Source organism: Lagenorhynchus albirostris, chromosome 15, assembly GCF_949774975.1.
Source record: "Lagenorhynchus albirostris chromosome 15, mLagAlb1.1, whole genome shotgun sequence".
In the NCBI taxonomy this organism is placed as follows: Eukaryota; Metazoa; Chordata; class Mammalia; order Artiodactyla; family Delphinidae; genus Lagenorhynchus; species Lagenorhynchus albirostris.
The window spans coordinates 66648861-66676188 of record NC_083109.1 but is presented as its reverse complement, the minus strand read 5'-3'; the positions used below and the strand labels follow the sequence as shown (position 1 = coordinate 66676188).

The 27328-nt window shown below is 38.9% G+C and overlaps 2 protein-coding genes across 4 annotated transcripts in view; one reads left to right on the top strand and one right to left on the bottom strand.

Moving 5' to 3' along the window:
• Positions 1–27328, bottom strand: part of METTL9 (methyltransferase 9, His-X-His N1(pi)-histidine) — a 43403-nt gene that overhangs the window by 1846 nt on the left and 14229 nt on the right. For all 3 annotated transcript variants that reach the window (XM_060123592.1, XM_060123593.1, XM_060123594.1), the window contains exons 3-4: positions 24964–25173; positions 19146–19330 (exon numbers count right to left, since the gene is read on the bottom strand). In XM_060123592.1, the coding sequence (XP_059979575.1) occupies positions 19146–19330; positions 24964–25173 (395 nt within the window). The remainder of the gene's footprint in view (positions 1–19145; positions 19331–24963; positions 25174–27328) is intronic.
• On the top strand, positions 871–11200 carry IGSF6 (immunoglobulin superfamily member 6). The gene is made up of 6 exons (XM_060123595.1): positions 871–937; positions 4304–4660; positions 7037–7143; positions 7801–7848; positions 8198–8278; positions 10042–11200. Exons 1-6 carry the CDS (start codon positions 871–873, stop codon positions 10096–10098), a joined length of 717 nt encoding a protein of 238 aa, XP_059979578.1. The 3' UTR covers positions 10099–11200.

Genomic DNA, 27328 nt, shown 5'->3' with positions numbered 1-27328 from the left:
GCAGTGGCGTGACACCAAGCAGCTGGGCAGCGTTGAGCGGTACTACCGACAGGCTTTGGTCCAGCTGCAGCATCTAGTGCTCGGCGGCGGCAGTGTGCTCTTTGGATCAGTTTTATAGTATGTTTTGGGGCATGTGTCTTGTGTGTAGACCCCCACACACGATTCTCCAGTCCTTCCAGTGACTCGCTGAGCTACCCCAAATCCTTTCAGTAAATTACCCTTTGCTTAAGTCAGCCCAAGTCATTTTCTGTTGCTTACAAAGAACCAGACTGATGAAGCCCCCAAGGGGCTGGGGATGACAGAGATTCCACACATTTGTTTCACAGCACAATAAAAGGGGTCACACAAACTGGGGCACAGCTAGTTAATGGTACACAACTTATTTCTTCATTGTACTCTGATGTACCGTCCACTGATTTTTCTCTTGTCTCTACGTGAAGACACTTCCTTCTGCTTCTCCTCCATTTCCAGAAGTTACTGGCCCAGCACTAAGCATAAATTAGATGCCCCAAGACCAGCGACTGAACTGCTCTAGAAATTTAAAGTACGAATTATCTGTCAAACAATACATCCTGAGAATATGCACCACGTGTAAATCAAAATCTCACTCAAAACATCTAACACTTCCGAGGATTTGTAAAATCCAAGAAAAATGTGAACATATGAACAGTTAGAAATGTGCTCTAGGCTAAAATCTCAACTTTCAATGGTGAAACTGGATTACAAACAATCTTTACACAATTTCAAAAAGTTCCCGATTATGGTTCCTTAATAAGAGTTCCTCTCTTTGGTTCTTCCTTTCTTTAAAAAAAAAAGCCAACTCTCTTCAAATACACAATCCCACTAACCACGTCACACATACACACGGAAATGGAGACTGTGAACAGAGGCAAAATCATTCTCGGTCTGGAACTCAATCTGATTCTATTTCATGTCGGTAAGGTTCTTTTATTTTTCCCTCCATTTTATTTAAATCAATTGCTACTTTTCGCCTAATTCATTTATATTTTAAGCCCCTACAGATTAATTTTTAAATGTATAACATTATGGAAATTGTCTAAGGTGATAAATTTTTTTTCTCAAACAGGTAATAAAAAAAAATAGCTGAGAAAAAATTTCATATTAACACTGAAAATGTCCTTTGCTCTTATGCAGCTGTAGAGAAGGGCACCTCACCAAAGGGTTGAAAATATTCGTAAAATCACATGTTAGTAATCAACAATTCAGTTCCCATACAGGTGAACTCACTCTGCACTAAACAATACTTGAATATTTTTAAAGAACAGTGCTTCAGAAAAGCTGAATTTCTATAAATTAAAGTACTTGTCATTTAAAAAAACAACTGCAATGGCTCCTTCCTTGAAGAATCATCTCATAATATATGGATGCCTATACCTGTTTTTTTCTCTATGAAAGAGTTTCCTACATCACAGTTCTAATAATCTCACCATAGTTCTAATAAATCTAATAATCTCAGATTTGCCCACAAAGTTTGGGTCATAGGGCAGGAAAGGGAGCAAAAGCCCTTAAAATGATTTTTTTCTCATCTGTCAAGAAATATATTAAAATGTTAACAGTGATTTTGGTGGGGGTGATGAAAGGACTATGGGTGATTTTTTTGCTTCTACTTTCAGTTATAGTCTTTTTTCCCCTAATATGTATATATTACTTTTAATATATTTTAATTAGTATTATTTTAAAGAAGAATTCTTATCTTTTAAAGATATATTTTGAAAGATGTGCAGATAAAATATCTCGAATTTGCCCTAAAATAACACAGGAGTGAAGGAGCAAGTAGGGAGAAGAGGTGAAACAACATTGGGTTGAAGTCAGGTGACGGCACAGAAGTTACTGTGCTGGTCGACTACTTCTGCATACGTTCGAAATTTTCCAAAAAGGCTTTTTTTAGAAAGTGTCAAAAAATTAATTTTCTATGTATTTTCTAGCTTGGTCTTCAAAAATAGTAATCTTTTTTTATTCCCTCCACTAAGAAGATAAACTTTCAACCTTTTCAGAGGGTACTGTATTTAAAAAAAAAAATCCTACAGAATGTGGGAGTTCTTAAAGAGAAATCTTTCAAGGAGTGGGCTGCAGTGTGACATATCATCCAAACTTCCCTTTTTTCACTAAGATGTTGCTTCACAGCATGGGGGAAGGGGCAGCAGTGTCCTCACAGTCTGCGCTCTCACAGGAAACCACTGCAACTGGTTTTCTCCCTTCTCAGGCAATAGTCAGAAATGAGCAGATATATGAAACTCCAAAGTTGCAAATATTTATTTTACCCTGGAGCACTAGCTCTCCAAGAAAAATGTTAAAAGGCAGCTTCCCTGTTAAAAACTCTATGTGACAGAGGACCTGACACTGGGACACTGCTGGTTAACTTTGTGGCTTGGTAGGCCCACTTCCATTTCAAGTTTCCATACATAATGATCACTATCCCTTGTAAAGCGTTTCTTTACTTCTAAGGTGACTGAGTCTGGGTAGGAGACCTGTGCTTACAGTTATCAGACTTAGGAGTGAAGCTAAGTCCCTCAGCTGAAGAAGTAGGAAGCCTGGTCTTCTCCAAGTGACTATACCCTCTCATCTGGTTTACATTTATCAGGTTGCTAAAAAGCTCCCAGCTCGTCTTCAATTGTACAAATACTAAAATTAAAACATGGTGAGAACAGACCTGCATCACAGATACCATGATTCTAGTTTTAATTCTTCTGTTCTGGGTCAGGACCTATAACAAAAACGTTAGGTGACAAAAAGCTCGTCTAAAACTTACATCAGACCACTTGGATTACCTTTCAATTTCGTTTACAGTAGCCAAGGACAAAGTCAGACAAATAAGACCACATGGAAACATATAACCAGGCAACGTCAGACTAAAAACATGCAAAAATTCCAATTTGTCTCAACCAATACTATTTCACATAGAGCCTCTCCCTTGATCCCAAAAGGGTTGAGGGGAGGTCTTCCCATTTATAAACACCTGAGCAGCTTTCCAGCTTCACATGCCTGGGGTTAGACAGAAGGCCAAAGTAGGGACCCAACCTCTATGACATGAAAGCAGCAGGACGTGGTGGAGAGAGCACTGGACTGGATATCTAATCCCGGCCCTGCTAACACATTGCTGAGATGTCCACAATTATCTCTAAAATGGGCATATGACACTGCCCATTAATGGAATAATGGTGGCAGCAGAAATAGCTACCTTTTATTAAATACTTACTAAGACTCAGGTAAGTAAATACTCCTTATGCATACATGGCCTCACTTAAACTTCCCGCTAAACTCATGAGGTGCACAATACTATCCCATTTTGCTAATGAGGAAACAGACCAGAGAACTAGGAACTGGCAGAGCTAGGATCCGAACTAAAGTGTGTGCTCCAGGAGCTACACTCTCATCAAATAGATGAAAGCTACAAGAGACTACAAAGCAATGTACAAGTGCCAGGAAGAAATCCAACTTGCTGGGCTGTGGTCCGGCCAGCTCATTAGGCCTCTGCTCAGTAATCAAAGACACTGTAGGCTAAGCCCGGGCTACATTTTCCCAGATGTACATCTTGCCTTTTATAATGTTTCCCACTGGGACAACTAGACTCATAAAGGAACAACTGTAAATTGTCATAAATTCCTAGCAATCACAACTGCCACAAGGCCCCCCCCAAATCCCTACTGCCCATGTGCTCAATCAGTGGGTGTGACATTTGCATGAAGGGCTTTGATACCTATTACCACATTGAATACAACACTCCTGTGAGGCCAGGGGGTACGGATGAGGAAACGGGTCCTGAGAGAGTAAGTGATCTGCATAGGGAGGTCAGAGGAAAGCTTGTACGTACACCACAAGTGTACATGTGGACCCCGAACTTCTGACTCTGGATCTGCTGTCACCTCCGCTCATGATAATGCAGATTCCCGGGACCTCTCTGGGGCTGCCCTCAAGTACCAGACATCACTGCACAACAGCAGGCTGAGGTTAGGAAACTCGGAGAGTTAGGAAAAGTGAGGAATACCAGTGTCTACTTTTTTTTTTTAGTCTCAAATTTTTTTAATTGAAGTAAAGTTGATGTACAATGTTATGTAAGTTACAGGTGTACAACCTCACAATTTTTAAAGGTTATACCCCATTTATAGTTATTATAAAATACTGTCACCAGTGTCTACTTTTACAGTCTTGTCTGTGCTGGGAGTGAGGGAAGAAAAAGAAAGCAATGGCTTTCAACGATTCTTCACCCCAAAATGTCAATAAAACGGAAGCACAAAGGGAGGTGAGAGGCCCACTAAACAGGCTCACCTGCTTCCTCCTGCAGGTGCCGCGAGCAACTGTACCGTCTCGGTGGTTCAACCACCTTCCCTTGAAGTGGACTACACTCAAAAGGCTGTGACCATGCAGTGCTCTTTCTCCACCGCGGGGTGCCCTGCAGAGCGACCGACAAGCCTGTGGTTTCGCTATGGCGCTCTCCAGCCCGAGAACCTGTGCTTGGATGGATGCAGAGATGAGACAGACAAATTCACACTTGTGAATCTGGCACCAAACCAAGTTGCCCTCACTGTAAACAGGCTGGCTTTCAATGACAGCGCAATCTACATCTGTGGAATAGCCTTTCCCAGTTCAAAGGAACCGAGAGCTAAGCGGACGGGAGGAGGGACTGTGCTGGTGGTAAGAGGTTAGTCAAGACTTTATTCCCGAACACTGCGTTCTGCTCTGCCCCTGAAATGCATCACAATACTTATATGCAGAGATTATGAGGTAAATTTGATAACTTAGTACCCGAGCCAGTGAAGAGTGTGACCTGCACACAAGCTAACATGAAGTCTGGATTCAAGAACTCCTCTGACACCATCTCCCAGCCTCCACAGACGCAGAGTCAGGGTTATGTGGGTGCTATATTCTCTTTCCATGTCCAGACTTTACTGGCAAAGGCTGACCAACTATGTCCTCCTTTTGTATGTTACACTGATTGAAATGTGATGATTAACTGACAGACTTGTCAGTATCTAGTCTGGTATTGCACCATCTAGAACAAAACACTGGAGAAGCGAAAGCGATCAATAAATTGGACCCAGAAAAAAAATATGCATTATGGAGAATAAACACAAATTTTAGGTGAAGCCACTGGGGGATCCCTGACCCTACCCCTTGTGCATAGATAATGAACAGAAAAAAGGTCGGTGTGGCCCTGGCTTCTTGAGATTTACTAAAATCCATGACAATTACCTCATGCAAGTGAGGACACGGAGCCTAGCTAAGTTCTATAAATTAAGAAATTAAGAAATTTCAGAGGAAAAGCTTCACGTGATTCTGGGGGAAGGAAAAGAAGGGCAGCAACTCCGTGCTTTTTTTCAGACCTCTCGCCTTTAAAGAAACTCTGGTATGGGCTTCCCTGGTGGCGCCGTGGTTGAGAATCTGCCTGCTAATGCAGGGGACACGGGTTCGAGCCCTGGTCTGGGAGGATCCCACATGCCGCGGAGAAACTAGGCCCGTGAGCCACAACTACTGAGCCTGCGCGTCTGGAGCCTGTGCTCTGCAACAAGAGAGGCCGCAATAGTGAGAGGCCCACGCACCGCGTTGAAGAGTGGCCCCCGCTTGCCAAAACTAGAGAAAACCCTTGCACAGAAACGAAGACCCAACACAGCAAAAATACATAATAAAATTAATTAATAAACTCCTACCCCCAACATCTTCTTTAAAAAAAAAACAAAAAACTCTGGTATGATGAGCACTGAGATCATTAAAACGTAAACTCAAATTAACCAGCCTTTTGGTTTTAAAACAGGACTTTGAGGAGCCCAGATGGTCCTGTATTTTAACCCCTGCTTTGGTGCTCTAATGGCCTTTTGATATTCCACTGTCATTTAACCTTAGTTTATTCTCACCTGTAAGGTAAATTATAAATGCGTTAATACACATAAAGCACTTTTAACGGTGCCTGGTTCATAGCAAGTGCTCAATAAATATTAGCTATAGGTATTAAAACAAACACAACAGCTTTGGAGATCTGTATATCTCACTGCATGCATTCATCTTCTATAAAAAATATTAGACAGAAGAAAAATGGTTTGTAAAGAGATGAAGGTTTCAAACCTGCAAGCTTATGTGAAGAAACATTCTTCTTGAGGAAAAGGAATGAAAGTACCACTAAGATAGACATGGCAACTTCCTTTTCTACAGAGCTCCTAATTTCACACTTGAAACTTTTTAAGTTTTACAGATATGGTTGATTTGTTAGTTTCACAAGAAAAATGTACGTTGTATAAACTGAGTTCACACGATAAGCATCTATGGGATATTTAGTTGAAAAGTACAAGTTATTCAGATAACAATTATAAATCTAAATGGATTTTGTATTTCAAATACTCAGGTACTTGAAGACATGGTGTGTTACTTCATCACTACCTAGGGCACAGGACACTTCCTGCAAGGAGGGAGAAATTCAGAATGTGCAAACGGATTCAATAAATCCACTTCCAGAACTTTATTAGAAATAAGGGGCACATATAACAATGCCTGTCTTTTAAGCATGCAGTGAGCACTAGAGTCTCAATATACGGCCTTCTCAGGTTCTTAGAGAACTGCACTGTGTACTAAACAGTTCAAGGTTATAAATACACATGGGAAAGTATCTTAACTCCATAAACAGACTCTTGGTGACACCTGTACATCATATCTACTAAAAGAAACTTTAAACACCCTTGAACAAACTCTTAATGTTTATCTAACTTTCAGCAAAACTTTATATAAAAAGTGATTCTTAGCATTATGACAAGTAATTAATTGAATTTCTAAAAATTTTAAGTTTTAAAAATGAATAACATGTTGGGCCTAATACATTTAAAGAACTAATGAACTGGCTTTAACTATATCATATACTTGAGTACTTTCTGAATCAAGAGACCCTGAATAAATTTTTATATGAATAGCCAAATAGAATAAGTTCATGTTTCACCTCTAACATGTAGTTTCGATTATACTTTATACATATATTTGCAATAATATGCTTCAATAGTGACTGTGGTTCTTTCTGTATCTGTAATTAACAAAGACAGGAAGGCTCTCAGCAAGGAATTGCAGAGTCTCCTGACGGCCCTCTTATCACTGCTGTCTATCTACGTCACTGGTGTATTCGTGTACTTCATCGTCCTCACCAAAGTAAGTAAAATTTCTTGCATTAGATGTCCCTATGGCCTTGAATATTATCATAAGGAAATAATTTCCATCTCTCCACATGTTGGGAGCCTCAGAAATAGCTCATCTAATTAATATCTTCCTTTGCATTTGCAGGAAATACCACCTGCAGAAGAGGTCTGTAGAAGAAAGCAAAAATTTTCATCACTGAAATTATTAACCAGAGTACACAATTTACAGGGTTTTCTTTTTAAAACCCAGTAATATGGGAATAAGAGACCCTTCTTTATAACCATCATACACATGCTACTTTCCGCTGGTGGGGGAGGTATGAAAGGGCTAAGAACAATCTTTAAGAGCAAAAAAAAGTTAAAAGAGATTAGAAACTGCCTTTAAATATCTTTAAAAGGCCTAAAGATTTTGAGAAAGACTATCTTCTGGTTATTCACATGCTACAAGAGGGGGGATGTGTATGTTATATTAGGATTACTATAAATCCTACAATCAGTTCGAGCTATTTTATTAATAAAGCATCTCAGAAATGACATGAAAATTATTAACTCTTACTGCATTACCATTTAAATATTAAGTTAGTTTAACCTTATTATGGTATGAGATCTCTGCCACAACTGTTTTGAGTACATAAAGTGTCTTATAAGATTCTCCTTTTCTTCTTGACAGTCAAAATCTAACACTCTAAGAAAGAAAGAAACAGAAGATTCACAAAAGGTACAGACCAATGCTTGTAAAATATCTTTCGAATTGTGGTTGTAACTACTTCAAATCCAAAATAATTTAAGAAACTCAGAACATCATCAAAGAACAACTTGCAACCACAGATACTGTTTCCTATTGTTGAGAAAAATGATAATGGTAACATATGTGGTAAATTGATAGTTCTCAATCATAAATTCTACTTACTATACTCAAAATACAAGAGTTAACTAGGTATAGATGTGTTGGGCGGGGTAGCTTCTGAGACTGATGGCAATAAAGAAAGAAAAGGCTGAGATGATGTGCAATAATCACTGCTTTTATTCCTGAGAGAGATACATTTTTTTCTTATTTGTATTTATAGAAAAAGAGTGCTCGGCGTATTTTTCAGGAAATTGCTCAAGAACTATATACGAAGAGACACATGGAAACAAACCAACAACCTGTAAGTGTAAAATATCAAAAAAGATATAAAGCATATGTTTAACTAAAAACAACTAAGCTGCCAACAACCTATCGATAACCAAGTTTTCCTTTACAAACGTCTGAAAGAGGATTTTCACAAAATGCATCTTTATATAGAACTTGCTTTGATAAATACATAACAAAGGTCATCTGATGCAATATTCAATAGACAACAGGCTGGCATCTTAGTGACATGAAATCTTTCAGAAACACATTGGATACAGGCAATGTTTTCAGTACAGACGAGGATGCTTTTGTGGGTTGAAAGCTACTTTGTATTGTATCTTGCATGCAGTAGTAAGCATTAAGTAGATGTTGCAAACATCTGTGGATCAAATTATATAGAAAACTTACTTGTTCACATTAAAAAAGATACAGCTAATAAAAATAAGAAAGGAGGGCTTCCCTGGTGGCACAGTGGTTGAGAGTCCGCCTGCCGATGCAGGGGACACGGGTTCGTGCCCAGGACCGGGAAGATCCCACATGCCGCGGAGAGGCTGGGCCCATGAGCCATGGCCGCTGAGCCTGCGCGTCCGGAGCCTGTGCTCCGCAACAGGAGAGGCCACAACAGGGAGAGGCCCGCGTGCCGCAAAAAAAAATAAGAAGAAGAAGAAGAAATGAGGTTTTTTTTCAGTCTTTGGGGTTGTAGTCATAGAAAGAATACATCTATATTGATTACAATACATTCTGATAGTGTTTCTTTAAAGTCCTATATAAACAGGTTTTTCAAACAAGACATTGTTTTAGAGCCAGCAGAGCAGATGGTTTCCATGATGCATGATCAAACTGCTCAGATTTAAATTAAAATGTATACAAAATAATGAACTTATATACTAGGAAAGATATTTTCTTCTTAAACAGCAGCCATGAGGCCAAATGAAACAGAATTCTGATATGAGGTGTGGGGGGGGTTTTGCTTTGTTTTGTTTTTAATTTATTTATTTTTGGCTGCGTGGGGTCTTTGATGCTGCGCGCGGGCTTTCTCTAGCTGCGGCAAGCGGGGGCTACTCTTCGTGGCGATGCACGGGCTTCTCATTGAGTGGCTTCTCTTGTTGCGGAGCACGGGCTCTAGGCACACAGGCTTCAGTAGTTGCGGCACGCAGGCTCAGTATTTGTGGTTCATGGGCTCTAGAGTTCAGGCTCAGTAGTTACGGCGCACGGGCTTAGTTGCTCCGCGACATGTGGGATCTCCCCAGACCAAGGCTCGAACCCGTGTCCCCTGCATTGGCAGGCGGATTCTTGACCACTGCGCCACCAGGGAAGCCCCCTGAAGTGCGTTTTTTAAAATCCGATTTCTGAAAAGGATTTTCATCCAGGAAAGAATATCATCTACGTGGTCACTTCATCCTTCAATGTATATATAAACACATAAAGAAGTGGCCTAATTACCTAAGATGTCACTCTGAATAACTATAAATGCCTGTTCATACTCTTTTCTTATTGATGCTGGGGCACCTTTTTCAGCAAAGAGACCAAGTTAAATGGCCTGAAGACAGGCCTGGCAGTAGGAATTTTAAAGCTCTAAGCCAGGGCTTTGACAATGGCATCTGAACAAGAAAATTATTCTTCAGTTCCCACATCTTACTCCAAATAAAGGGAAAATGGTAACTGGACCTTTAAGGTTACTGGAAGGGTATTTAGGACCCAGAATGCAAGATGGCACTGTAGTTTATATGTTGCTTGTAGTGTGGCGTTATTGGTTACATAACTTAAAATATGGCTTATTATTTACTATTGCAGCAGGAGAAAGACAACACTTATGAAAATGGAAGAGCACCTTCTAACTATGAAAGACCATAGAAATCTTCTGATTTTCAATTAAGTCACTGAAAATTCAACTCCAGAAGTTATGCAAGTGTCAATGGACATACACTGATCAGGGTTTTTTTTAAAAACAATTTAAAGTAAACGGAAAAGTCAACTGGCTACAAGAAGAATGTCAGAATATAAGGAAACTATTACTAAGAGTAATTATCACAATACTAAAGCCCAACAAAATGCCACTGAAAAATACTTTCCTAATTTGCTAGGAGAATTCTAAGCAGTCAAACATCTTCAAAAACTTTCAATTACAGCATATATCCTTTATTTGTTTCATTCAACATATGAGGTGGACCACATGATGACTGTTGCCCTGAAGAAGATTTGAAGCCACACCACGTGCCTCAGTCTTGCACGGAAGAACTGTCTTTACGGTGTGTAGAAGTGATGGGCCAATTAGACTAAGTTGGCAGGGAAGGAGGATGGAGGGAGGAAGGAGAGTGGCAAAACTTGAGTTAGAAAAAATCACCTTGAAAAGTATTTTGTAGCAAAAATTATTTCCTCTGGTACTGCAATGGGGCAATGGTATAGTGCACATTTTCCTACCAGGGTATGCAAAATAACTTACATCATGCTACCAACAAAAAGTGAGACCAGAATAGAATATAGAGTAAGAATACAATAATTTATATACAGAAAATCCAAAGCAGAAAGTTCAACCAGAAAAAACCTCAGAACAAATAAGCCACATCCGACTCTAGATGTCAGTCTCGTGCCAAACAGCAGCACCAGGGAAGGATTCGGCAATGCACTGTTCCTGACAATGCCCTTGCAATACTGATTTTTTTTCTCTTTTAATTAGTCATTGTATTACACGCACACACACACAAATATACATATGTGCACATACATACACACTTATACAAACCTACACTTTATACATAGCTGGGATCATACTAAGTATATAGTTTTGTATTGTCCATTGCAATGTTGATTTTTAACCAACTTAGGAGGGAAATGTTAGGTAAGGGACTGGGTATACAGCAAGGATGTTTATGGCACTCATTACCATCTCACTAAGAAAACATGTTATGAATTGTTCCCTGAAAGTTACTTCTGTGTAAAAAAAAAATCTATTTAAAGTACCTACAAGTATATGTTCATTACTAAACATGAATTACAACCTATTATGTTTATTTCATTAAAGTGCTTCTCTTAAGCTGGTATAAAATGAGATGTATTCTTATTTTTAAAACCCAGATCAAAGTTTAGAATATTTTAAGATCCCTTGAAAGCGTTTTGTACTAATGGTTTAAATCAGTAATCTCTAACCTTTCTAATCACATGTGCCAGGAAAAATGGAAAGGGGAGGGAAGGGAGCACATAACCTCATTTTATTTGTGTGTAGGATGTATATACGTGTGAGTGCATGTGTGTGATTTATATAGTGTGTGCATATACACTTATGTGTGTATATGTGTATACACAAAAATAGAAATTAAACAATGGGCATTAAAAGTAATATAAATAAAAATGTTAATATTTTCTTCCTATATCCCAAAATAAATTGTCTTGTGTACTCCCTCCACTTTGAGACCACTGGCCTGGCTGAAATAAATGAACTTCCAAACCACTAACCACAAACACCATCTAGGTGAATAGAAGAAGTGTTGGATTCGATCATTTCCTTTTCGTTTCTGAGAATCATTACTTGGTACTTTCAGGATTGAAAATATACTGTTCTTTGTGTAACTAACAAGGAAACAAAATCCCTAAGACAAATTCATATTTGATTCAGATTAAATCTTTGCCAATACAACCAAAGACTGTGTTTCAAAGATTGATTTTTAAGCTAAAATTTGGAATACACTTTTCCAAGTAGTTATATTCCCTGAGGTCATATATGAGCGCCTGATGTATATAGGATATTCATTCTTTTATCCATCCATGTAGCCAACAATATTTATTGAGTGCTATACTATTATGCAACCAAAGGCCTCTTTTGCATGCTATCCTTGGGTCTCACTGAACTTGTCCTCGCCTGTGAACCCCACCTTGTTCACATCTTCATGCTTTTTTGCACATGCCATTCCCTCTGCCTGGTAAAATGCTCCACAGATACAAACAGGTCGAATGTCACCTACATGAAAACTTCCCTAGCAGTTAATGGATCTTTCCTTCTCTAAACCGATAGTACTCTGTCATGTTTCTTATCAGACTATCCTGCCATTGTCTGTTTACATCTTCTGAACTATTCTGTAAGTATTTTAAAACTAGAAGCACATGTCTCATTTCTTTTTATTTCTACTGCCTAGCACTGCCTGCTACATAGTAGGCTCTTAAATGCCTTTATATGAATGCAATTGAACGATGTTTCTATAGAAAAATATTTTTTCAGCATTTCAACTAAGATATGAAGCACACTTCACTCTCTAGCCATTGATCCTCACCCCTCTTCATAAGGACTGTTCACTGGATCCCTAACATTAATTTTCCTGCTATCTGAGCATCCAGAATTTTCACTGGAAAGGATTAAGCTATAGCTTTCTGTTTAGATTTATATTTCCCAAGACAATGAAAAGAAAATAATATTAAAACAACTTGAAGACGAAAATGGACAGACATGGTTCTAGTGTCTATACACCCTACCCTCTAGACAAGAGCACTTAAACCCACATACCAAAAGGTGTAAACGAGATATTCAGCATAAGTCATTTCTTTCTCTCTACTATATAAGACCTGAGAGAGTCTGAAGCCCTGGGCTAATAGGCATATAGTTAAGTGTCTGTGGAGTCAAGTCACATAAACCGATGGAAAAGGTACAGATTCTGAGACCAAGTTAAAATGCAAAAACATTGACAAATACTTCAAAGTGAAGAACTGTGAACAAATCTGATCAATGAAGCTACAAATAAAAGCAAAGTAATGGAATAGGATGGAATGAAAAAATCTAATGTGTATCAAATACCAATACTGAGATAGACAAGGTTGGGCACTATCCTTTAAATTACGTTATTTAATCTTCACAACAAACCTCAAGGTAGGTATTAGCCCCATTTTTACAGATGAAACACTAAGCTTAATGAGAGGCTCAGGTAATAAGGGCTGACCCCTGTTTCAAAACAGGGGTCAGCCCTCAAAGCCCATGCTCTTTCAACAAAGCAGTCTGGCCAGAGTCTAGCTTATTTCTATTTAGACTGATGGGAACTTTAAGACTTAACATGTCTAATTTAATCTGAACAATGACCCTGAAAGAAAGTGAGAAAGTTGCCAGTGGCTACCTCTCAAAACCCACAGGCTTAGCTGGTTTCACAGGAGAATTCTACCAAATTTCCAAAAGCGGATAACCATAATGCTATTTAAACTGTTCCAGAGCATTAGAAAGAACTTAGAAATTATTTTTTACAAAACCAGCAGAACATTGATACCAAAACATGACAAAGATAACATCCTCCAAATAAAAGATCAGATCAGACCGACTATCATTTTTCAATAATATTAATGCTAATATTTTTATTTAGAGTTTTTGTAAATACAATCTAGTGGTACATACAAGACTATTCTGCCTAAGCCCAGAGATGCAAGAGTGAATATGTATTAGAAAAGTACTATTAATTTAATAAGCCAATGGAGAAAAACCCTATCTCTATAGATGTTGAAAACACAGGTGGCAAATTCAACATTGATTCCTGATTTTTTTTAAGCTCTTAATAAAATAGGATTTTTTAAAAATATGTATCTCAAGCCAAACAGCAATCTCAAGCCAAAAGACAGAATCATATTTAAAGTATTTTTTCATTAAGGTAAAAAACAAAGCAAAAATTTCCACCATTTTTTTCTTTAACATTTTCTGGAAATAACTACAAATTCACTTGTACCAAAAAAAAAAAAGTCTAAAAATGAGAAGGAAGTATTAAAACCATCTGCAGATGCTATAAGTGTATTTTAAAAAACCCAAGAGAATCAATGCTGAAAACTACTGGACACACTAAAATAATCCAATAAGGTAAATGGTTACAGAACTGGTACACACACACACACACACACACACACACACAAAACAACTGCTTGTCTGTGTATGCATAATATCCACTCTAAAATATGATGGGAGAGCCATTTGAGACAACATGGATGAACTTGTAGGACATTATGCTAACTGAAATAAACTAGACACAGAAGAACAAATACTATATGATCACACTTATATGTGGAATTGAAACAAGTCAAACTTGCAGAACCAGAGAAGAGAATGTTGGTTGCCAGGAGCTGGTGGGTGGGGGAAATAAGAAGATGTTGGTCAGAGGATACAAACTTTCAGTTATAAGATGAAAAAGTTCTGTGGATCTAATGTACCACCTGGTGACTACAGTTAATAATACTGAACTGTATACTTTAAATTTGCTAAAAGAATAGATCTTAAGTGTTCTCATCTCTCACACACACACACACACACATACACACACACACACAAAAGGTAACTATGTGAGGTAATGGATGTGCTAATTAACTTGATTGCAGCAATCATTTCACAATGTATACTGTATACTAAATCATCATGTTGAACACATTAAATACAAAAAATGTTTGCCAATTATATAAAGCTGGGAAAATTTTTTATTTTTTTAACCATGAAGGAAGAAAAATTCCTATTTATAATATCTCACACACACACCATTAGAATAAATCTAACAAAACTTGTGCAGGACATTTATGAAGAAAATTTTGTTACTAATGAACATAACTGAATAAATTGAAAGACATCCTATTATTAGCTAAGAACACTCAATACTCCCTAAATTAACCGATAAATATAGGGGAACTAGGCAAGTTAGTGCTAAAGTTGATCTGTTAAATAAATAAGCCAAGAAAAATCTAAGAGAAACTGATTAAGAAAGACTAGTGCTATGATACTAATAAGCATGATAAAGCTACAGTAATTAAAGTATTTTGGTATTGGTACACATATAGAAGGATAAATCTTCAGAGAACAGAACCAAACACATTATAGGACTTTAGTCTATGATTTAGGTGGCATTTCAAAGCATTGGGGAAAAGATGATTACTCAATAAATGGTGTTAGGATCACAGTGTAGCTATTTGGAAAACTCACTCTTTTTTTTTTTTTTTTGCATTACGCGGGCCTCTCACTGTTGTGGCCTCTCCCGTTACGGAGCACAGGCTCCGGACGCTTAGGCTCCGCGGCATGTGGGATCTTTCCGGACCGGGGCACGAACCCGTGTCCCCTGCATCGGCAGGCGGACTCTCAACCACTGCGCCACCAGGGAAGCCCTGGAAAACTCACTCTTTAACAAGCAGTTCCACTCCTAGAAATGTATCATCCAGATAACCATAAACCTTACTTCCTTCAGCCTTTTCCCTACATCACCCTCTAAGAGAGGCCCTTCCCTGAGCCCCCCTCTTTAAAATTATAGCGCCCAAAGCCAACCCCCAATTCCAAGAAGCCCGTTTTGCTTTTATTGTTTATTTTTCTCCATAACATTTATCACCAACAACATGCCATTTGTTTACAGTCTGTCTTCCTCATTAGAACATAAGCTCCATGAGGACAAGGATATTTGTATGTTTTTCGCTCATTTATCTCCAGCATCACTCAGTATACACTTTTTAAATGATAAAGATATTCTGTGGCATAAGAGTATCCCTCCCACCTTCACCGCAAGCTCAGTCTCACAGTGTAAATATGCTCAGGGCAGACTCCCTCCCCAGACCTGCAGCACAATTGTCCTAACCTGCCTGCCAGTTGCTGGCTGGGCAGGGCATGTGCCCCCATCCTTACCGATGGGAAAAAGTGCGATGTGCCAGGGAGCTTTCTGGAAAAGGTTTCCATCACTTTAGAAAAAAAAAAAAAAGGATGGGAGAAAATGCCTCTTTCTTTCCAAGACTCTGCCACGCCTACACGTGATGCTTGGCACTGCATCAGCCATTTTGTAATTGCGAGGGGAATGTCAACACACTGAAGATGAAGAAATGAAAGCAAGTTCTGAACTTCAGTGGACACTTTCATCACTGAATTAACCAACCCCGAAATCACTTTTCTAAAATAAACTCTTAATTTTTAAAAGCTACTTTTAGTTGCTCCTTCTGTTTCTTGAAGCAGAAAACATCCTGATACCTACTTACACGTGTGCAAAAGACTTGCCTAAGAATGTTCATTTCACTTGTAAATATTTATAAAGCAAACTGCTGGTATCTAAAAGTAATAAGTCAACAGAGGCCTCCTCTAGTAAAGTTACCAAATGCCCAGCAGTGTGCTGGTAAAGGTTTACCAATCAGCTAGGAGAAGGGAGAGACTATTTGTGGAGTGTGCCAATTTCCATGGTGTAAGTACTCCCATTGAGGTCAATTTCAATAATGGCCAAGTTTAACAACCAGTTCACTAAATTCCTGCCAAGATAACAATCAGCTCTCCTGAGCCAGTAAAACCAGCTCCAGCACACCACTGCTTACACGTAGACAAGGATGTAGATACTTACGCACTAGTAAGGAATAATTTCCTAGACATGCTTGAGAGGAAAAGGGCAATGAAACTATTTATAATGGGCTTTAATTATAGAATCAATTTTTTCATGTTCACACATATTTGCATAGACTATCTTTAGAAAACTATTCAAGAAACCTGAACAAGATTGTGTAACGAGTGGATAAGAAACCTCCTTTTATACTCTCTTGCAAGCTGCTTGAACTCTTTCTGACCATGAATTACCTTTTCATAAAAATTACAATTTTGAAAAATTAAACATCACTAAATGTTCATTTTCGCAAAATAAGTCTCCTTTTCTTGATTACATACTTTGCCCCTTTTTGATGCTTAAAACAATTCTCACTAGGTTTAATAACCCCCAACCAGAATTGGGTCAGCAAACCAAACAAACTGAAATTACAAAGATACATTTTGCATTTTTTTTCCCTAAATTAACCTAAGCAACAAAATTGCTGTGGTTCAACTTCAAGACAAATCAAAAAAAATTACACAAGTAATCATTTCATCTACAACTGCTTTTGTTAAAAAATAAATTGAGCCAAGTGTGAAATGTACACTCACATATCCTTAAACCAGCCCCATATACATGAACTCACAGCAAGATCACTTTGCACCTCCTGGGTCTTCACACAGTGTCACATGGAAATCATCAGGATCTAATTAGTGACTTAGAGAAAGGAAGCAATAATAGAGTGCCACAAGCGGTCTACAAAACCTATAGGTCACTAAAGGTCACCCACAGCAAACAAGGCTCCGCTGCTCAGTTTGCTGTGTATCATACACCAGACTCCTTGGATTCAACAGGCAACTGTGCAACCACAATCAAGGAGCTTGTTTTCAGGCCTTACTAGAGACTGCCCTCTTGTCCAGTTTAACTTCTTTTCAATTTTTAGTGTCAGAAACACAAGGAGGGCTTCTCTGGTGGTGCAGTGGTTGAGAGTCCGCCTGCCGATGCAGGGGACACGGATTCATGCCCCGGTCCGGAAAGATCCCACGTGCCGCGGAGCGGCTGGGCCCGTGAGCCATGGCCGCTGAGCCTGCGCGTCGGGAGCCTGTGCTCCGCAACGGGAGAGGCCACAACGGTGAGAGGCCCGCGTAGCACAAAAAACAAACAAACAAACAAAAAAAACACAAGGAAATAAAATTCATGGTTAGATTGATGTTTTTTCCCCTGCTCTTCCACCTCCTGCTATGTCAGGAAGTAGCATTAAAGTTCCATCGTGTGGTTGCCCAACAGGACACAGGAAGACTGGACCTTACAACCTGATGACTAGTGACTACAATGCAGTGAGATGGAGCCGAGGTTTAGTTACACAGGGAACAGCACTGAAACAAGGTCAGGCTGCTAAATTATCAAGGACAACATTTACCAGGTTTTCCCCTATACAACACATATATGCACTATATGGGCACTCACACATTATAGCAGTTTTTTTCTTTACCATGACAAAAGGATTCAACACAGGAATGGAGAAGTTAGATGGGGGAGGGGACATCTATTCTATCTATTCTCCTTCCCACCCTCCTATGTCTAAAGAATTCTCCATTTTCCCCACCATCAACACAAACCTAAAACCATTCGGCAAACGTTAAGACAAGCACGAAATCAGAAGGGGCTAAGACCTGAGGGAGAAAAAATAAGAAGAAAAGAAGGAGCAAGTGAATGGCAACACAAATCCACAGTTATAAGCAAACTTCAGTGTTATTCCTTAAGACACAGACTCTCACAGGTATTTGATAACTACGATGCTTACAAAATACTAATGGATTTCTTAAAAATGTCTACAAGCTCTTAGAGTTTTTGAACCCAAAGCTGAACAAGGCAGTAAAAAAGAAAAAGTAAAGATTTAAAAATATTAACATGCATTACTCATATAATAATTTTTACATGACTGTACAATAACTTATGAAAATTCAAAAGAGGTTTAAAGTCATAACTTTCAACATGATCTAAAATGCAAACCACATAAGCGAAAACCAAGTATGAATGAATGTCTCTGGCCAAAAGTAAATGTGAAGCAATATGAAATCAAACCATTTCTTCTGAGATATTCTTCATTCAGTGTTGCTGAAGAGCAAGACCATGCAATCAAAACACCAAACGTCAAAGAAATGATACATGCTGGGACACAAATGGTCTTCAAAAGGAAAAAATGGATAACAACAGCATTTATCATTATTAGAGTCTGGGACGAGAGACGTAAAATATGAAACAGCTGTAACATTTGGCAGGTATATTCAGGTAGATTAAAAGGCATCATTTATTGCTTGACTCAGCTCATAAGCTAATAAATTAGTGGTTAAGGCTCCATTTAAAAGCATTTTAGGCTTTCAATCTTGAGCAGGCAGATCCATCTGAGTATTAATTCTTACCACTGCAAAGGGAGTACCAGAGTTCTATAAAATCCACATTAAGACGAACATTAACCAAGGTGGTATTTTACATGGGTTAACTGTACTCTGTTAAATTCCAGGCTATTCTGAGAAATACCAGTCCATGTCTAATTGTGCACAGCACAGAATCACAAATACCAATAAGCACCAATTCTGGATAACAGGCTGGTAAGTGGGTGGCCACACTTACCGTTTTCCACATAGGGATGAAAAGGTAAGACCAGAGCAAGGATGACCCTGCCTCTAGTTGGCTCCAAGACACTTCTGATATCTTTTAACAAAGTCAGGGGCTGATCACAGCGGTCCAGCAAATTCAAGCAGCTGATGACATCATACTGGAACCCTGTATTCTGCCATTCATTTATACCAAGTACTCTGGAAAAATCAGAAAGATACAAACCCTCTTAAAGACATCTTTAAAAATACTTAGATGCCAGTAAAGACTTTAATTTTGTCTTCTAAATCAAAGTAAGTTCAAAAATCTTCATTTATAATTTATATTTGCAATAATAAAATGGCCATACAAAAGTAAACAACCATATTTCTTTAAATTTAGCAATTCTCCTATTTCCAAATCTCAAAACATGCAAAATTTCCTTTATAAGAACTAGTATGTTTAATAAATATGAAGATATAAGATGATAAAAATGGTTATGAAACTGGGGCATCCAATTCTTGAACATCAGTTAATGAACAAAGAATCCTACTTTTACATTCACTGGAATGTAATCGTAGAAGACATCATATATTCATGTTTTCTATTCCTAGGGTCCCTCCTATTTTTAAGAATGGCTAGGAGTGGTATAAGATAATTTCCATTTATGTCTTTTGAGCACATCTCTATTCCCAGGAGAGAGATACTATTTCATATTCTAGAATCTTCATCTCTAAATAACTATATAGAAAAAGATAAAGCACAGGACATCCTATTAAAACAGTAAGCGAAGAACATAGTTAACACACCACTCTCAGCCCTCAGTATCTCATGAACACAATCAGTCTCCCCCTCCCTCTCTCTCCTCCCTGTCTTCTCTCGCCCTAAGAACATTTCTAGTCCTTTACAATGTCTTCCTCGCAGAGAGGAGGAGACCCTGTATCAAGAGGCTTTGTTAGCCACACCATTAAGGCAATTCTATAAATTACTCACTCCTGCTTGGTTATACCAATCAGAATGTGGTAGGTGAGGCATGTTATGATAGAGACAGGAGGAAAAGGAAACAGGAAAAAGGACCTTTGGTAAACAAGTCTTTGATCACGCTCAGCAGATAGAGATATCTTAGAAAATTCTAGAAGCATAATGAGGACTGTTTAGGAAAACTCAGTATAATGACATTTTAGAGCATTTTCGTATAGCAGAATAAAAAGAAACACTAACTGCTCAGGTGCATCTTCTTTTCAATCTAGATTTTTAAATTTTATTTATTTATTTTTTGTGTGCTACGCGGGCCTCTCACTGTTGTGGCCTCTCCCGTTGCGGAGCACAGGCTCTGGACGCGCAGGCTCAGCGGCCATGGCTCATGCGCCCAGCCACTCCGCGCCATGTGGGATCTTCCTTCCGGACCAGAGCACGAACCCGTGTCCCCTGCGTCGGCAGGCGGACTCTCAACCACTGCGCCACCAGGGAATCCCTCAATCTAGATGTTTTTAAAAACTAAAGCCTCCTCCAAAGCAAAACTGACAAACTTCAAGGAGCTAGTCAGATTTCTTTGTTGCTTGAAATTAGGGCATTAGAGCTCCAAAATCACTTTGTTGTATCGAAACTGTGACTGCAATGATGATTTTAGGAGCTGTATTTAGCTCATTTAAACTAGAGAGAAGACTCTACTTTCAGGATAAAAATGTCATCAATTCCCATTTTAAAAGCAGAAATGAACAATTAAAAAGAAAGACTATTTATATATTAATACCTTAGCCAAACAGCCAATTTAAATTCATAAACTTGCAAAAGACAAATTATATATTTGATTTAAAAAACCAAAAAAAAAAAAAATTAGGCCTGATCTAAAACGAAGCAGAACCCAACATCATCAGCATGTTTTAATCTAGAATAATGCAGGCTTCCCTTGTGGTGCAGTGGTTAAGAATCCGCCTGCCAATGCAGGGGACATGGGTTCGAGCCCTGGTCCAGGAAGATCCCACATGCCGCAGAGCAGCTGGGCCCGTGCGTCACGGCTGCTGGGCCTGCGCTCTGGAGCCGGCGAGGCACAACTACTGAAGCCCAAGCATCTCGAGCCCGTGCTCCGCAACGGGAGAAACCACCGCAATGAGAGGCCAGCGCACCACAACGAGGAGGGGCCCCCGCTCACCACAACTGGAGAGGGGCTGCGCGCATCAGCGAAGACCCAATAAATAATAAATAAATGTATTTTAAAAAATATCTAGAATAATCTAACTAAATCCATCTCAGAATTATCTGAGGATAGGTAGTTTCCATGTTGGTAATTTTGAAAGACAGAAACACATGCTCATAACAGAAAATTATAGCCTTAATACCGGGACAGTTAAAACTATTCCTATAGAGGTCCAACTTCATCTTTACTTCTGTTTTGTGATTTCTACTTATAAATTCAGTTCCACTGATGAAGACATATTTATCAGCCCCACTCAAACTGCATATTAGCCCAGGAATCCTAACAAGTTGTTAGAATATTCCTCTTTTTATGAGAAAAATGAAAGAAGTGACTTGTCCAAGGTCACACTGTAAATCTCTAGCAGAGTAGAAATTACAACTTGGAAACTCTCCTAGTATGTTATTCAGGTCAATGAACCTGCTCTCTCCATATAAGGTGAGAAAGAACCTAACAATCAGTCCTTGAATAAATGCTTCCAGGGTGGTGGGTTGAGAGTGAATGGCCATCCCTTCAGTCTCCAGTATCTTTTTGTTAAAAAAGAAAAGAGGATATGAACACGAGAAATAGAATTAACCACAATATTTTCCTTTCCTTTCAAGAAAGATCCCTGTAGATCAAGATAACCTATAGATAATGGATTAAAGTCAAGCATCTTTCAAATTTACATTAAAGATCTTTGTTCTCTGGTGTCAAAAATGTATACGCAACTCCTTCCGAACTACCCACACACTTGGGTGAACTGCCCGTGCGGACTTAATTCCAAACCCGTCCACGTTGCCAGTCCGCATCTTGCCACACACTTGTTTCCTCCACTATCTACAAACCACCATTCAGATCATGTCAACAAATTTTCACGTTAACTTTTGGTAAAGCAGACTAAGGAAGGTAACCATGCTGCCAAAATTTTCTTCCTGCCAAACAACAGTTTTTATTTATTGTCATTTGAATTGTGGAACTGTTCATTAGTACACACAATCAAAAAGTAATTGTATAATTCCTTCCTAAATGTCTATGGCTCTTCCAAAACAGCATTTCTAACCCTAGAAGAAAGGCGTCCGTTCAGGGGGTTATTATTTTCAAGAAAGTGAGTTAAGTAATAGTTTACCTTCAGGGGGATTTAAAATACATTTTCCTTAGAGAAGTAACAAAGCAATCAGTATTTTGATAAATCCTAAATAAAAAAAAAATACCAGCAATGTAGAGAAAATTTATTGTTTTGTTTTAAAAATCAAAGCCACATCCTTAAATTTTACAATCAGGTTTTCTGGCATAAACAATAATATCCTGGCAAAACAGAGGGAAAGCCTGGCCATTTTCTGTTTTATGGGTTTATTTCAAAAATGACATCCAGAACCTTTACTAAAATGCCAGTTTTTCATGAGCCCAGATATTGAAGAGAAACAAAAAACAGCTACCTCCCAAAAAGAAGCCAAAAAAAAAAACATGGAAGCTAAAAGTCTGCCCTGCCATCATGGATTAGGCGAACCCTAAACTTAGTAAGATACTGCTTGCCCATTAAAATGTCAAACTGTACCAAAAGTTGCCACTTTTGTGAATACGTTTCTATTTCATACTAATAATATTATGAAGAGAGTGTCAACCAGTATAACTTGCCTATCAAACTGCAAACAGATTTTGGCATATGAAATATTTATTAGGGAAAGAAAAATAAGTTGTTTTGTTTTGTTTTGGCCGCTCCACGCAGCTTGCAGAATCTTAGTTCCCCGACCAGGGACTGAACCTGGGCCACAGCAGTGAAAGTGCCGAGTCCTAAGCACTGGACTGCCAGGGAATTCCCAATAACTAAGTATTTTTTATGTGGTGTACAAGTTTATCAGGTAACATAACATGTAAACTCTACATATACTGAATCACTAATTCAAACATCTGAAGTCTCACTGAAAATTCCTTTTGGGCACTTAGTCTCAGAAGGGTTTGAATGTCAGGCAAACAAGCAAGGCCATGGCCCGGGGTAGGTGGGCCTCCTTCCATATAAATCCCTTTAAATACCCATTTACAGTAATCTTCCCTTCCCCTCCTTCCTACTTGGTCTTCTCTTCCCCAGGCTAAAAATGTCCACGTTTTGCCAAAATTTAAATCTAATCCTGCTCCAAGAGCTATGCTAATGCTCTGTCTCTAGGGTTAGTCTGTTCCTAAGATAGTCTCCTACTTAGGAACTTAGCTGGGTAAGAAAGTGAGGGAGTACATAATTCTCTCCTTTCTTTCTAAGCCTAAGCCCAGCTTCAAATATATCAGAGAAGGAAGCAGGCTCTACCTCCACCTCCCCCATTCCATACTCAGCACCGTCTTCCCCCATTCAATAGAATCCATACTGAATTAAGAATAACCTTCTTCCTAAGTCTCTCAAGCAGCAGATGGTCTAAAAACCAAGATTTGACACTTCACATCCATTTGGATGGATATTATCAAAAAAACAGAAAACAACAAGTATTGGTGAAGTTGTAGAGAAAATGGAACACTTGTGCATTGCAATGGGACGTAAAATGGTGCAGCTGCTGTGGAAAAGGTATGGCAATGCATCAAAAAATTAAACACAGACTTACCATTTGATCCAGCAATTCCACTTCCGGGTATATACCCAAAAGAAGGGAAAGCAGTGACTCAAACAGATATCTGTACACCCATGTTCACAGCAGCATTATTCACAATAGCTAAAAGGTAGAAGCAACCCAAGTGTCCATCGACAAATGAATGGATAAACAAAATGTGGCATATACATACAATGGAATATTATTCAGCCTTAAAAAGAAAGGAGATTTTGACATATGCTACCACATGGATGAACCTTAAAGACATTATGCTAAATGAAATAAGCCCATCACAAAAGGACAAATATTGTACAATTCCTCTTATTCAAGGTTCCTAGAATAGTCAAATTCACAAAGACAGCAAGTGGAATGGTGGCTGCCAGGAGCCAGGGGGACAGAGGACTGGGGAATCAGTGTTTAATGGGTACCAAAGTTTTAGTTGGGAAAGATAAAAAGGTTCTGGAGATGAATGGTGATGGTGGTTACACCACAGTGCAAATATACTTAATACTACTGAACTGTACACTTAAAAACAGTTAAAGTGGTAAATTTTATGTTACATATTTTTACCACAATTTTTAAAAAGCTTTTTTTAATTAAAAAAATAAACAAAAAACAAGATTTGAGAATGCCAGATTCAAATTAGGGAACAAGTCCCTACATCTGATCTCCAAGCTGTCTCTCACCCACCCTTTTCCTTCCTACAGTGCCAAAACCTCTAGTTCAGAAGAACACTGCCAAGGAAAGATGATTTCTCTCTCAATTTCCACTTACTTGTACAGTTGACCCTTGAACAATGCAGGTTTGAACTGCCTGGGTCCACTTATACACTGCCCATATTTTTCAAAGGTAAACGCTACAATACTACACAGTCCATGGTTGGTTAAATCCGCAGATGTACAGGAACTGCAGATACAGAGGGCTGACTATAATTATACGTGAATTAACCCCTGCATTGTTCAAGAGTCAACTGTAATATGGAAAGATTTTTTTTTAATTCCTCATCATGGAAATTGTTTCTGATTTATATTCTTTAAATAATATAATCACAAGAAGCAATACATCTAAAACCAAGAAATATACTCTAAACCATGTCTAAAAATTGTACCTGTATTTCTTCTTCTGAAGCTGCCATATCATAGTTTCAGACAGCTCAGTGGCGTAAATTTCTTCAAAATGAGGGCTCATGATTTTTGTGACTTCTCCATCTCCAGCACCTAAATCAAGAAGTCTATGCGTTTTCCAGTCTGGATTAATTTTAAGCAGTCTCTGAAACTGATCTGGTGAAAAGACAAACATTGAGCCTCTTCCTAGCAACCTGGAAAAGAAAAGAGGACAAAAATGGAGGACTCTATACAAGCTAAGCACTTCCACCCAACATCCACACAAAGTAGTGACTCAACACCAACAGCCTTCTGAACTTAAACAATGTTTATTTTATACGATTATACGATGAAAATATATATCTTCTATATGATTTATGATTAAAAAGCAAAGTTAATAAAATAAGAAAACACCTCTAGATATCATCGTCTGCCTTTGAGGCTGCAAACAATACACCAAAAAGAGTGGGGAAAGGAGAGGAATAAAAGGTGGGAAGGGAAGAAAAAATATATAAGAAATTAAAAGATGAATGTGGGGCTTCCCTGGTGGCACAGTGGTTGAGAGTCCGCCTGACGATGCAGCGGACATGGGTTCGTGCCCCGGTCCGGGAAGATCCCACATGCCGCGGAGCGGCTGGGCCCGTGAGCCATGGCCGCTGAGCCTGCGCATCCGGAGCCTGTGCTCCGCGATGGGAGAGGCCACAATGGTGAGAGGCCCGTGTACCGCAAAGAAAAAAAAAAAAAAAAGATGAATGTGAAGAATTTAAGTCAAAATAGGAAGGAAAGATGGAAGGAGTAATAGAAAACATGTATATCAGTTTAAAAAAATGACAGGCCAACAGGATCAGACCACAACACTAGCCAATAACACTAAGCAGAAAAAGAAAATAGGGGAAAAAAGCCATTTAGAATATGAAACTGAACAATGAGTATAAAAAATAGCTCTAGGTATTAGATTTTTAAGAGACACTAGAGAAAAGAGGAAGAGTGGTCCTTGTGATATCCGTTAATCTGCATTTAAAAAGTAGATTCATACTTGTGTCAGTTTGTATGTTATACAATTGGCTGGGTCCTATTATTTCTAAAAATCCTAAAAAACATCTAAAACATAGTAATGCCTTTGAAAAAAGAGGAGGTAAAATGGAGATCAAAGAGAGCTCTCCTAAAAGCAGCTACACATCAAACCAAGTCCTGAGGAAGCATCATCTTGAGAAATAAAATGCACTCCCTATTTAGAACTTGCTTTCTAGCTCTCAAATCCCAGTCTGTCTAGGGCAGGGATTCTCAAACTTCCTTTAAGCAGCAGAACCGTTTCTTTAAATGAAGCAGACGTTACTCATGGACAATGTAAAATGTAACAGGAGAACTGCTGCTGAAATGAGGTTGAGAGCCTCAGCGCTGCTGCCAGCCCACTCCTGGGCCTTTCTCTGCAGCCTGAAGCAGCTCCTGAGGCGCTTCCTCTTCAGACCCTGGAAAAGCCTGAAAACCACTGGTCTAGGAAATGGCAGGGAAATCTGTACCATACTGCTGCTTTCTGGAAATAATCCTAAGGTGCAATATGTTTGTTACACAGTGACTGGAAGGACGTGTGCAACTGGGTGTTCCTGGTAAGACCAGTTTCAGGAAAAAATTAAAATATGGAGCTCATATAACAAACTCCTCCTCCCCTTTCCCTTAGAAGAGGTCAACCAAATCTAACAATATATTTGCAGTAAATCTTCTGCCCTACAGAAATGCTAAAAAATGGGGTGGGGGGGACCCTCAGAGACCTTCACCCAATACAACTAGCTCCCAGAGAAAACATCTCCTAAAAGACAAGTTGTTTTTAATCCTCAATTGTTCCTATCTTCCAGTGGGAAAACAGGCTGAAAAAGAAATCTGAGAAAAGGAGCTGAACTTCCTGAAAGAGCTATACAAAATTTCACATGGGAGCCAGAGTCAGAACAAGAGCTAAGAGAGGTCACAGGCTTGGGGGTACATGTTTCAAATGCTGGTGCTAACTTGCCATAGGACCAAAGGTAAGTTGCAAAACAGTTCCATGGCTTAAACGTTCCCAGTTTTAAAATAACAGGCTTCCCTAGCCATCTCTTTGGAGTCTAAGGACCCTTGACCTGATAATCATAAAATTCTAGAGCTAGAGGTCATCTGAGGTCAGAGCTCAGGTTGAAAGGCACGAGAGAGAGAAGCATTGTCCTATTTCCAAAGATCATGAGCAACAGAGGCTACACAAAAAGATTTAAACTGCCAAAAGAAAAAAAAATCTAAATTCATCGAGCCTAGATGAATTTTGGTGTCTAGGGGCCCTGGGAGTAGGTGGGAAGAGTTTTGGGTGGTCACAATTACTTGAGGGTGCTACTGTCACTTAGAGGG

What these genes read in the sequence shown, in the direction of transcription:
- IGSF6 (XM_060123595.1), top strand. Translation starts at nt 871, where the DNA reads ATGGAGACTGTGAACAGAGGCAAAATCATTCTCGGTCTGGAACTCAAT. An exon ending in AAACAGAAGATTCACAAAAG is followed by an intron (nt 7,849 to 8,197) that starts GTACAGACCAAT and finishes TTGTATTTATAG; the next exon opens with AAAAAGAGTGCTCGGCGTAT. An exon ending in TGGAAACAAACCAACAACCT is followed by an intron (nt 8,279 to 10,041) that starts GTAAGTGTAAAA and finishes CTATTGCAGCAG; the next exon opens with GAGAAAGACAACACTTATGA.